The sequence below is a fragment of the Megalopta genalis genome, chromosome 10 (assembly GCF_051020955.1).
Source record: "Megalopta genalis isolate 19385.01 chromosome 10, iyMegGena1_principal, whole genome shotgun sequence".
In the NCBI taxonomy this organism is placed as follows: domain Eukaryota; kingdom Metazoa; phylum Arthropoda; class Insecta; order Hymenoptera; family Halictidae; genus Megalopta; species Megalopta genalis.
Window position 1 is genome coordinate 10,085,880 of NC_135022.1, and position 12,049 is coordinate 10,097,928.

A 12,049-nucleotide genomic window follows, 5' to 3' on the forward strand; every position below is an offset into this window, starting at 1 on the left:
TAACCGCTTTCTCGTCGTCCCCGTTGGAGGAAGACACGGCGTGGTCGGGACCGATCGAATCGGCTCGACGTAGATCCGAGAGAAAGAGTGTCGCTCGAGGAGACACCCGCTGCATGAGAATGTTGCGGCGGACCTTAACGGGGTTGTCTACATGTATACAAAAAAGTTCTATATAGATATTATACACGCGTATGCGAAAATTGTCGCGTATGGTGCGTGCCTTTACGGAATGAAAGGGCCTATCTATATCTCTACCTATCCACCTATCCATCTTTACCTACAGTGCTATTAATCGTGCTACGTTTTTTGCACAATTTATACGCGAAACTAGAGTACGACGCCATTCGCCGGAGTCTTGTAAAAATTAATTAACGTCGTTGATGCTTCGCGCGGCCCGAAGCTTAACCGAACGAAAAAAACGAAACGCTGCACAGCTAGGCGGTACGAGATCAACGGAAGATTAGAGCTAACATCCGGAGCACGGTTGAGAATCGCGCGTTCACTACTTGAACTTGAAAGTGTTGTCGGCAGAATCTCGCGTTGTCTTTCGTGCGACTTTCATGCTACTTTATCGTGTGCTACACATATATACGTATATTTATATATATATATAAAAACTGATTATATATATATGTATATATATATACCTATCGTTCTGTCATTCTCGATCGAGTGTCGCCGTCGATTGTTTCTCCACTGCACCATTAATAGCAGAAGACGCGTCATCGTTGCATCGTCCATATAACCGACACGCGCGATCGTAATCGTACCACGATCGTTTGCTCCGCGTTAAGTGCGTACATTTCGTTTGGTTTCTGCACCGATTTCGCTTTAGACTGAAATCGTGTTTCACCGAATTCGTGAATCAGTTGCGAATTTCTGACGCAAAGCGTCGCGATTGCGTATGAAATGATGAAATCGTGTATCATACTGAAATCGGCAATTATACATTTCTATCCTATTCTCCAGAGGCTTCCGTGTTCTCCTTTCTGTAGAACGCGCACGTTTCCGTCGACGACGGGGAACAGCTGTGATATACGGTTCGACCGAGAATTTTCATGGTTGTACGGCGAAACGATGCCTGATGAAATTCTTCGGACGAACCCGGTTACCGTGCTATAATAAAACTCTCGACACTTGTGCACGCGCGGAGCGAACGCGATGCGTCATTCTCGGCACACGAAGGGTAAAACGACTCAATTATTACGGGAGACAAGAAACTTGATCTTTACAAACCACTGTATCTGTCCCACATTGTGGCATACGTTTCTAGAACATTTTCCAGATCGTCGCATACGTTTCGTTGTCACCTTGAAATGAACGAAAAAAAAAACGAACAATAATTCAAGATCAACGCGTCGCACGATTCTTCATTTTAGCGTTACATGTCTCGGAATGTGTACAGTTAATTAGACAGAATTCCGAATACCGTAATTTGGGACACGATGTCGAATAGTTATTCGAAACGATCGATGCATCCTCCTTTTTTTTCATTTTCTTCCTGTGAAAATGGCCCGAAATCGTGTTGACTCTCGGCGACGCTACCTTCTAGGAATCGAAATACCTACGGGACGACCGACACGTAGATTCGAAGCTACCTTTCACGATCGTTGCGTAAGATGGATCTAGAAGTTGTACGAATTCTTTTGAAAAAGCTTCTTCTCGTTTCTTCGCGATGTAGTTTGGAACGTGAGTACGTCGAGACAGGGCCGCAGTGATTTCGAATGGAATTCTAGCAAAGCAAAATGATTTTCATCATTATTCTCTTCTTCTTCTTCTACCTGTATGTATTCATTTACACTGTTACTACCGCTAACTTTTATCCCTGTTTTTTACATGCTTGTATGTCCAAGCGATCGGATTAGAAATGACAATTTTAAGTTAACATGTAGGAAAGAGGAATTGGATGTGTAAGGAGGTCAATTAATATTCTATTTATGTATATTAAATACATTTATTGATTATTTGCTGAGCTGCTGGTCTATTTATTCGTAAATTTATAATAAACTAATTGATAATAAATTAGAGATGTTTGTTGCTTAGCTAGAACTGCATTTCAGACCAGTGCGAAGGTGTTTAGTTCTCTTCAAATTTGGCTTTACCGGCGCGCAACTTGTTGCCCGCGAATCAGCTAGCACATTTGAACGATCGAATTCGAAACATTTTTTTCGTAACAGCTTGGACAATACATTTAAACGTATTACAGCTGAAGAAGATAACGTAGAAATATATACGCCATGAAATCGGTGAAATCATTCCCTAGCTACGAAATATGATATACGTACGAACAAACTAATTCATACATTGCACTAGATCGTAGTCTAGATCCAGATCCAGATATAGGTCGAATAATAAATATGGCGCAAGACGCAGCGCTGAAATGAAAATGCCGTTTGTGCGGGTAAGATTCGAAAAAGTTCCGGAAACACGACGGTAACGACGAAGGCTGGTTATTGGCGGACAGGCGCGACCCACTAACACCATCTACAGACCTTTCCTAAATTTGATTGTCTGTCAAGCGGGGTGTGGAAGGGCAACCGATACCGATGGTGGGGGCTGCGTGCAGAAGCACACATAAAGGTCACCTTCAGTTTTAGTCAGACACAGGACGTGGAAGCGGTGTCTGACGTTTCGCCGGATAACCGCGGGTTTCTTCGTTCGCTTTCAAATTGAAAGGATTGTGTCCGCCCTTCGATTACCATCGTAACTAGTATTTTTACTCGGTGAGTCGATAAACCGCCCACGAATATTTGTTTCCTAAGAACTCTGGATTTCGCGCTGTACGGTATATACGCGATCGCGCGTTAATTGGCAGTGACAGTGTGACGTTACATTGTATATACATTTCAACGGTCAACTATTTCTGATCGTGTTGTTTGCAAAACGCGATTAAATGCCCGACGATGTGTGCCCCCCCCCCGTCGAATCACCTGTGTCTCTGTAAATTACGTTACGTCTTCTTTGCCCCGTTTCACGTAACGTGCCCGTAAAAAAATATGCATCGCTCGCTCTTTGAACGCTGTAAATTCGAATGATCTATACTGTGCGATTCGCTGTTGTTCTGATGTTTTGAAGCGCGGCTCTTTGAGACACTGCCAGATTCCATTGATTCTTTGCACGTACACGCGATTTTATTTTAAAATATGAAGGACTGCTCGAACAACTTCTGTGTTGCAATGCCCTTTGAGAAAATAATTCTCTACGCGATTGTCCGATGCTTTTCGTTCTATTCGCGAGATCCGTTGTCAGTCTGTGCTAATTATATTTTAAGATTCGACATTCTGCCTTTCATCGATGTGTGGCATGATTTTTACTCTCGATACGTATTATTCTTATATATTTTAATATTGTGGAACCGTCATCGTCGAACATTTGATTTTCATATTATTCGAATAACCTATGACTTTAAAACTGTGAAAACAATCATTGCAATATAATCAGTTACTACGTTCGTGTGCCAGTGTTACAATTTTGAACATTTATAGTTTCTGTACTTTTCAAATTTTAGCCTCAAAATTCTTGTTTATTTTTCATTGAAGAATGTCGAACATAAATAGTAATTCTTCATGCTCGTGTGTCAGTGAGGAAGATGTACATATCAAAAGAGATACGGATATTGACAAAGAACCTCAGTCTGCAATTCCTACAGAAAGTAACCTATTAATTATAAAATCGTTTCTGTAGTTCGATTAAATTTCTTAAAAATACCATACTCTGTTTTATAGTATTTCGATTAGATGAAGTAGACGTAATATCCAATTGTACATCACGAAAAACATTATTAATGTATAATGGAAATGCAGAACCTGTTGATACTGACCCTAGATTACAATTACAAGAAACAGTACATAAACAGAATTATAGATTATCGGTTGTATTTCCACAAGTGAGCTAAACTTGTAATGACCGTGTCAGGCATTGGTTGTTATATTAATAAATACTTTGACCAGATGTTTACAAGAACTTATTTTGATTCCATACCAAACCTATATGACAAAGTTAACGCTCGAGCAGCGAAGAGATCCAGTAGTCACTACGTACATACAGAACCCACCCAGGCAAAGAACAAAATTGCAAAACATAATGTAAATGCCCCAGTGCTAAAAATCATTTATGTTGCAGATAAACGTCCATTATTACAAAATGGCTGAAGACCTGGCAGCGCAAAGGTTTATAAAACCTGGTAGCCATAAAGGTAAAGGTCTTGCTGTCTTTACTAGTGGAGGTGATTCCCAAGGTAAGGAACCATGCTATTTCAGTGAAAAAATATATTATGTTATATATGTGTTTTTACATTTATACTGCAATCAACTTTTCAGGGATGAATGCTGCTGTTCGAGCAGTTGTTAGAATGGGTATTTATTTAGGATGTAAAGTTTTTTTCATTAAGGAAGGCTATCAAGGCATGGTAGACGGTGGAAATAACATTGTCGAAGCAACCTGGTCCTCTGTGTCTTGCATTATCCATAGAGTACGTATAAAATTCTTCCTTTCTGTTTCTCAATTTTGAGTACTAATAATTTTATATGCATTTTAGGGTGGTACAGTAATTGGTTCTGCGAGATGTATGGAATTCAAAGAACGTGCTGGTCGTAGAACAGCTGCCAAAAATTTAGTAACTCGTGGCATAACTAATTTAGTTGTGATTGGTGGTGATGGTTCTCTTACCGGTGCAAATCTCTTCAAAGAAGAATGGGCCGATTTGTTGAAAGAACTGGCCGACGCAGGTGAGAAAAATGTATATTTCTCTATACATTGGTTGCACTTTTAACACTGCTTTCTTATATTTAGGTGAAATAACTAAAGAACAAGTAGAAAAGAATCAGCACTTGCATATTGTCGGTTTAGTGGGTTCTATCGATAATGATTTTTGCGGAACTGATATGACCATTGGTACCGACTCCGCACTGCATCGTATTATCGAAAGTATCGATGCAATCGTTAGTACAGCTTACTCTCATCAAAGGACATTCATTATGGAAGTTATGGGTCGCCATTGTGGGTAAGCAAACGATACAATAATCTCTTACAAAAACTTGGTTTTTTAAATTGATATTACATCATGAAAATTTCAACAAAAACAACTTTTCAGCGATAAAGGAAAGTTTATTACTAATAGGGTAGATTCTAATAATTTGCATAACTCTTAATTCTCTAGTATTGTTTACAAGTGTGATAAATTTTCGGATAGGTATCTGGCCATTGTGGGTGCTTTAGCTGCAGAAGCAGATTTTGTTTTCTGCCCGGAATCGCCACCGCCTGTTGACTGGCCTGATAAACTATGTAAAAAATTGGAGCAGGCATGTTGATTAGGAAGTCCCAAGTTCTTTACCACATTGTTGTCTTTCACTAACTAAATTTAACAAATACAGTAATTTATACAATATTTTCCCTATATGTTTGGTTGCTTACTTCTGTTTCTGGTATTGCAAAGGAAAGCAGCATTACTTCCTATTTATTTTTATTTCCTCTTTCTAATTATGTTCAAAAGAATCAAATGGCCAAGTCTGAGATCGAGTCTTATTTTGGAGAATTTTCCATTTGGTAGATAAATACACAAAAAATTTTATCCAGTTGTTGTAAAGTTAATAAAACTAGAGCCTTTCAGGTATCTGACGTTAGCCTCGAGTTTATCTTCAGAAGCATGCTATACCTTCATACCTGAAGCACCGACAGCAGGTGATTGGGTCGAGGAGGTTTGCAAAGCTGTGCAACAGGCACGTTTCGAACAATCATGTTATTTTTAATCGAATATTTCAAACTACGACAAAACCTCTTTTATGGCCAGATTTGAACACATGCCATTGAATTCATTATCTTTCGTTAACGAAAGCGTGTGTCTGCTCCTTTGCTACTGTAGTTAGATTTGCCAGAAAAAGAAAAGTATGCTAATTTCCGAACAGCTGAATTATATTAGGCCAAGTAAAAGCTGTTCATTAAATCAAATACATTGAGTGTGAAACATGTAATTTGATGTCTTTTGAAATATGTAATTGTATTTACTCGACTCGCCTTTTATTCATCAAACTTCGAAACTCTTGATTCCACAATTTTCCTCTTTCATTTGATAATATTTTTAGTTAGCTTTTATATCATACTATTCCAGTTACCTGGCTCTAGTGGCAGCCATATGTTGTGAAGCTGACTTTGTATTCATCCCAGAGTGGCCACCTGAACAGGATTGGCCAAACAAGCTGTGCAAAAAATTGTTGCAGGTTCGCAATTTAGTTTTTTTTTTATTATTTTTTATACGGTTCAGCAAAAATAGCTGTATGTACATTCCACTATTTAGCACAGTCAGACGCAATGCAGAAATTTCTTTTGATAATTTATGCTTAATTCATTTAGCTAGGAACGAGTGGTGAAGGTTATCCTTTTTTTCATTTCAATTCAAACTCTTTATTTATCTTGGTAAGCTTATTCACATAATTGCACTTTGTTCCTCTTTTAATTTGTACGCCATTTAATTGTGCACATTAGTCACATAGTTTTAAATCTAACAAATAGTAACAAGTTGTTTTATAACAATTTAGTTGACATTAGCCTCTATATTGACACTCTGTTCTTTTATTTAACGTTTTAAGTTGTCCTCGAAATCTGAAAGTTTTTTCTAATACAAATCATTTTTATGAATAGCTGTTGACCTTTCCGTGCAAGTATTAAAATTGTAATGTTTATTTTCCAGGAAAGACTTACTGGCCAACGTTTGAATATTATTATCGTAGCTGAGGGTGCAGTGGATAGAAATGGTCAACCAATTACCGCAGAAAAAGTTCATAAAGTTGTCGTTGATAAACTACAGCAAGACACCAGAATTACTGTCCTCGGTCATGTTCAAAGAGGTGGAAATCCTTCAGCCTTCGACAGAGTTCTGGTTAGTTATTTTCTATCGTTGGTATCTAAACTATTTTCAATTAATTGACAAAATTTCAAAGGTGATATATTAATGTAATGCCGGAAATGTAAAGGGTTGTCGAATGGGTGCAGAAGCTGTAATGGCTTTAATGGAGGCAACACCGGAAACAGAAGCGTGTGTGGTTACATTGGATGGAAATCAGGCTGTTCGATTGCCGCTGATGGAGTGCGTACGTCGCACCAAGGCGGTGGCACAAGCCATGGCGGACAAAAATTGGGATTTAGCTGTTCAACTTCGTGGAAAGTAAGACGAAACTTATTAGTGAATCAAATCATTGGATTTACAGCATAGAATTTCTTTACAATCTACTTCAAATATCTTAGGGGATTTGCTCGCAACTTGGAGACATACAAGATGTTGACTCGCTTGAAAGCACCGGTTGATCATGATCCCAACAAGGTATGATATCGTTGCCCATGTATTCTAGACAATTACCACGAACTTAAAATCTTTCTTCGAAATTGCAAGTGAAATTTGAAAGAATTTAACAAACATTGGATACGAATAGAAATATTCGAAGGTTTTTAGTTCGAAATTTTTAGAATTATATCGAGGCAAAGACTTATCTACATTACTTTTATTGTTTAATACGGCTGCAGGAGAGTAATGGCCCCACATTAACGAAGGTAAATTTGTTCAGAAAGAAATTTGCATGTACATTTATCTGCTAAGTATTGTATTTTGACGCCTCCATAGCACAGACTTGCTAACACGTCCATTTTTTTTCTTTCTAAACTAGCAATTCACCTTATGCGGACAAGTAAGTTAACAAAATTCTTGAATCATCATTTTACTATTGTCACGTTTTCATGTCTTTTTTTTTTTAATTTGTAGCAAGCGTTTTGATGAGCAGACGGAATTCAGAACTACAACATGTGTTCATTTTTTATGTGCACGTTGCATGGAGCTGCAATCAGTTCCTCCAAGATATTATACGAAAATTTTGTTTCAGGATCATTACACGTTAGCTGTGATGCATATAGGATCGCCTTCCTGTGGTATGAATGCAGCTGTGCGTTCCTTCGTTAGAAATTGTATATATAGAGGTGATAAGGTATCATCATTTTGCAATTAGCGTTTCCTTTTATACCCTGCAATAGAGATTTCATTCTAGTGCTTATCTTATAGGTTTACGGCATTTGCGACGGAATACTCGGCCTTATGGCTGGAAAATTCAAACCAATGAATTGGCCTTCTGTCACCGGCTGGGTAGCACAAGGTGGTGCATACTTGGGGACAAAACGGGCTCCTCCGAAAGACGAGCAGTTACCGCAAATTGCTCAAAAATTGAAGGAGTTTGGAATTCAAGCGTTACTTATTATCGGAGGATTCGAGGTAACAATTTGTGGAATAACCCATGTCGAAGGAATTCTAACTACCTGTTACTTTTCTCTCAAAAGGGTTATCAAACGGGTCTTACATTCTACAAAGCCAGGGATAAATATGAGGAGTTCCGAATTCCCATTGCGATGATACCCGCAACTATCAGCAATAACGTGCCAGGAACTGAATTTTCACTAGGCTGTGATACCGCTCTGAATGAAATTACGGAGGTGAATTGAAATTCTAGCTCTGTGATGAATATAATAACATAGTTGTACCAAACAACTCTCGTGTCTATATGTGTATATCACTTTTAGATCTGTGATCGAATTCGTCAGTCGGCACAGGGTACAAAACGCCGAGTATTTATTATCGAGACCATGGGTGGATATTGCGGTTATTTGGCCACTGTCGCTGGATTGGCCGGTGGAGCCGACGCAGCGTATATATTCGAGGAAAAATTCAATATCAAAGATTTGAATCAGGACGTGATTGCAATGGCAGCAAAAATGTCCGAAGGTGTACAAAGGGGTCTCATTTTGAGAAATGAGAATGCCAACTTGAACTATAGTACAGATTTTATGCAAAGACTTTTCAGCGAAGAGGGAAAAGGTCTCTTCAGCTGTAGAATGAATATCATTGGTTTGTATTGAACAGTTTAATTTTTTGTTTTTAATCACTTGGCTAATACAAACAGTATATTGTACGTGTCACAATTGATTGCAGGACACATGCAGCAAGGTGGTTCGCCAACTCCGTTCGATCGTAACTTGGGCACGAAAATGGGCTCTAAAGCGGTCGATTGGTTCAGCGATCAATTGAAGAAACACACAAATGCCGAAGGTATTACGTTAACTAACGATTCCGACTCCGCAGTGATGATTGGTATAGTACGGAGACAGTATAGATTTACACCGTTCTCCGAACTTCTCGATGTCACCGACTTTGAGTAAGTAACACGCAAGGACGTAAATAATCGATATCGTTTGGCAGTTTACAATTGGAATTTCAAATGGTTTTCTGTTTTCGAAAGTGTCGAATAACATTTCTTGAATTATACAGACATCGCATTCCAACGTATCAGTGGTGGATGAAGCTGCGGCCGTTATTGAAAGTTTTAGCGAAACACGAGTCCACCTACGAGGAAGAAGGACTCTATATAACCGTCGAAGAAATGGATCTTGATAATGACCCGCCTCTTGTCTAAGCTACAAATTTCACGTCACGAATATACAGTATAAGGTAATGTTCCGTAATAAACTGTACAATGTTAAACGTACGTTGATCGTAGATGTTTTTAAAGAGTATGACAGTATTGTATGGCATTATGTTAATCATGTTACGTTGTTACTTTTGAGAAGAAAGGACGATGATGCTAATAGGTAGTTGTAAAGTAGAACCACGACATTCTACAAAAATTAATATAAGTTGGCTATTACATCGACCACTGAAAAAAATCACTATGTATAAGCGTGTGTACCTGTCGTCTACATATTTAACGAATCGATAATGAGACGCGCGCGTTGATAAACTGAATGTGAACTATTTAAATAAACGACAGATTACTATACACTATTGCCATGGATAAGAATGCAGATCAATATCTATATCTATATATATATATACATATATATGTATAGTAAGAGTATAAATTCGAATTTATGTATTTTAAATGCGGTTTAAACTCAGGTGAGAAATAGGTACAAAAATAGTACCTGAAAGAAACGCGAAGGTAAGCTATCATATACCTGAATAGTGTAAGAAAGCAAAGCAAGTTTATTAGAACACCTGCGTAGAACAACGTTTTCGTTGATGACAGTTGTATCCTTATAGCAGTGTCATTTGCTATTCAGAAACGAGCGCATCATGTATGCATAGTTTCGAGATCAAAACATATTACAACAGAATGTGGTATATACACAATGAAAGAAGATACATCCGATTACACAGCCGAGTCCGATAATCGCTCCATGTGGTATTCGAATCGAATACCTGTGAAGCGCTTAGCATACTTGGCATCGCGTTCACCCTCATCCGCGTAGAATATTGAACCAATTTCGGAAATATTTAAAGACAAACAAATGACATATTTAGCAGTTATTACTTATCCACTGTTAAACGTTGACCGAAGTTGATTAGAATAAGAATGCGTTGTTCTCATTGCTTCAACATTTTAATTGCAACACGAATCACGGAGTCATAAAGAAAATCATGAAATCACGAAATCGGACACACCACCTTCATGAATCGCTAGGTCGTGGATAAAATATACTAGGCTATATTTGTGGTCTATTAATATATAAAATTAAACATAACGTGGCATTTTCCTTTGATGAAAACATTATCTTTTGGTTTAGCTTTACCAATAGCTACGAAAAGCTATTAAGAAGAATATACTTGTCTACCTCGAAACATAATTTGCAACGTCGGACGACGCGAAAGGGTATGCCAAAAGCCCGAGTCGTGCTGGTTGCGTGTAACATTAAAAGATTTCTGCTAAGATTTAAGGCTTGTGACCACAAGAGTATTTAGATTTAATTCTATTTATCTGAACGAGTCGTCGTATAAATACTAAAAGTAGATTATTATTACTATTATTATCATTATCATTATTATTATTATTATTGTCATTGTCGTCGTCATGATTTATTGTTATTATTATTATTATTTTATTATTATCATTATTATTATCATTATCATTATTCATACTGAAATTCTAGAGAGAAAGGCACGTCAGTTTGCATTACATTTATAAATTTATCCAATGTTATTGATACGAAATTATACCGATAACAACGCGGGAAACGTTTTCTAGCGATTGTCCACTTTAAATGTAAAATACGAGTTGCGTGTCGACAGAGCAACGACAGAAAATAAAAGAATCTTCCAATCTACCGTGATTAATTGAATCTTTCAAATGTAACAGCTCGATTGTACGATAAGTAGCAGTAGAGGAAGAATTGCCGATTTGATTCGAGCCGCAAAACAGCTTTCTCAAGGCACGTATTAATCGTGTTCAGGCTTGTTCTGACGCGTCGAGTCCTAATTTTAAAACTACATTCGTAAGGAAGATGTATACGTGTTTAACGAACAATCATATTAATTGCTTGTTCGAAGATATATTGCTAACAATTGCGAGTCATTTAGGATACTGTGAAGTTAATAGGTGTTGTCGAGAAGCAAATAAGTGATGTTACTAATCGTTCCAAATGGACAATTACTATAGAATAAGAGGTGTTTCCGTGAAAATACGATCGCAAAGAACAATAGAAATTTAAAGACCTCCTGTTTGCACCGTCGACCGTGTAAATTAGAAACTTCTTTTGGCCTAATTATACGACGATTGGACTAGTATTGTACTACTAACCGATAGACGATTAAATATATAACGGTGAAAGAGAGTATATACATATAACGTGTATATATAACAAATACATATATATTATTTTTACGATTGCAGATATACATACATTATATTTTCGACTCATTGTTGATCAATGAATTTACAGTTTATCTGTGACGTACACATATAGCGTAACAGATGTGTTATTTTACTCGAACATCAAATTGTTGAACATATATTTTCACCTTACCACCGCATGACTATATTTATCGTAGTTATATTCATTCATCAATAGTTCAAAGTTCGTGCGCGAAGTATTTGTGGTAATTGCACAATTTCAGACCAGGTGCATAACGGCACATGGATTAAGTACGTATATATGTATCGTGATCACTGAGAATGTACCTAATGCTCTCAATAAAGTGTATATTATGATTACTTGTACTTCACATACACAATATAGCGAA

The 12,049-nt window shown here is 37.5% G+C and overlaps 1 protein-coding gene across 5 annotated transcripts; it reads left to right on the forward strand.

Annotated features, from left to right (window-relative positions):
• The first annotated feature begins 2,116 nt into the window (after positions 1-2,116).
• Positions 2,117-12,040, forward strand: Pfk (ATP-dependent 6-phosphofructokinase). Of its 5 annotated transcripts, none has more exons than XM_076525039.1 (17): positions 2,117-2,723; positions 4,123-4,237; positions 4,320-4,471; positions 4,538-4,727; positions 4,792-5,002; positions 5,192-5,300; positions 6,686-6,874; positions 6,969-7,159; positions 7,240-7,315; positions 7,516-7,542; positions 7,656-7,676; positions 7,869-7,970; positions 8,045-8,251; positions 8,317-8,469; positions 8,557-8,881; positions 8,966-9,188; positions 9,302-12,040. In XM_076525039.1, exons 2-17 carry the CDS (start codon positions 4,144-4,146, stop codon positions 9,444-9,446), a joined length of 2,415 nt encoding a protein of 804 aa, XP_076381154.1. In that variant the 5' UTR covers positions 2,117-2,723; positions 4,123-4,143; the 3' UTR covers positions 9,447-12,040. The 5 variants fall into 5 exon arrangements, with proteins under 5 accessions (XP_076381154.1, XP_076381157.1, XP_033331505.2 ...); XM_033475614.2 differs by lacking the exon at positions 5,192-5,300 and adding an exon at positions 6,107-6,215 and having other exon boundaries at positions 2,127-2,723; XM_076525040.1 differs by lacking the exons at positions 5,192-5,300; positions 7,656-7,676 and adding an exon at positions 6,107-6,215 and having other exon boundaries at positions 2,127-2,723.
• The last annotated feature ends 9 nt before the right edge of the window (positions 12,041-12,049 follow it).

What these genes read in the sequence shown, in the direction of transcription:
- Pfk (XM_076525039.1), top strand. Translation starts at nt 4,144, where the DNA reads ATGGCTGAAGACCTGGCAGCGCAAAGGTTTATAAAACCTGGTAGCCAT. An exon ending in ATGGCCCCACATTAACGAAG is followed by an intron (nt 7,543 to 7,655) that starts GTAAATTTGTTC and finishes TTTCTAAACTAG; the next exon opens with CAATTCACCTTATGCGGACA. An exon ending in CTCGATGTCACCGACTTTGA is followed by an intron (nt 9,189 to 9,301) that starts GTAAGTAACACG and finishes TGAATTATACAG; the next exon opens with ACATCGCATTCCAACGTATC.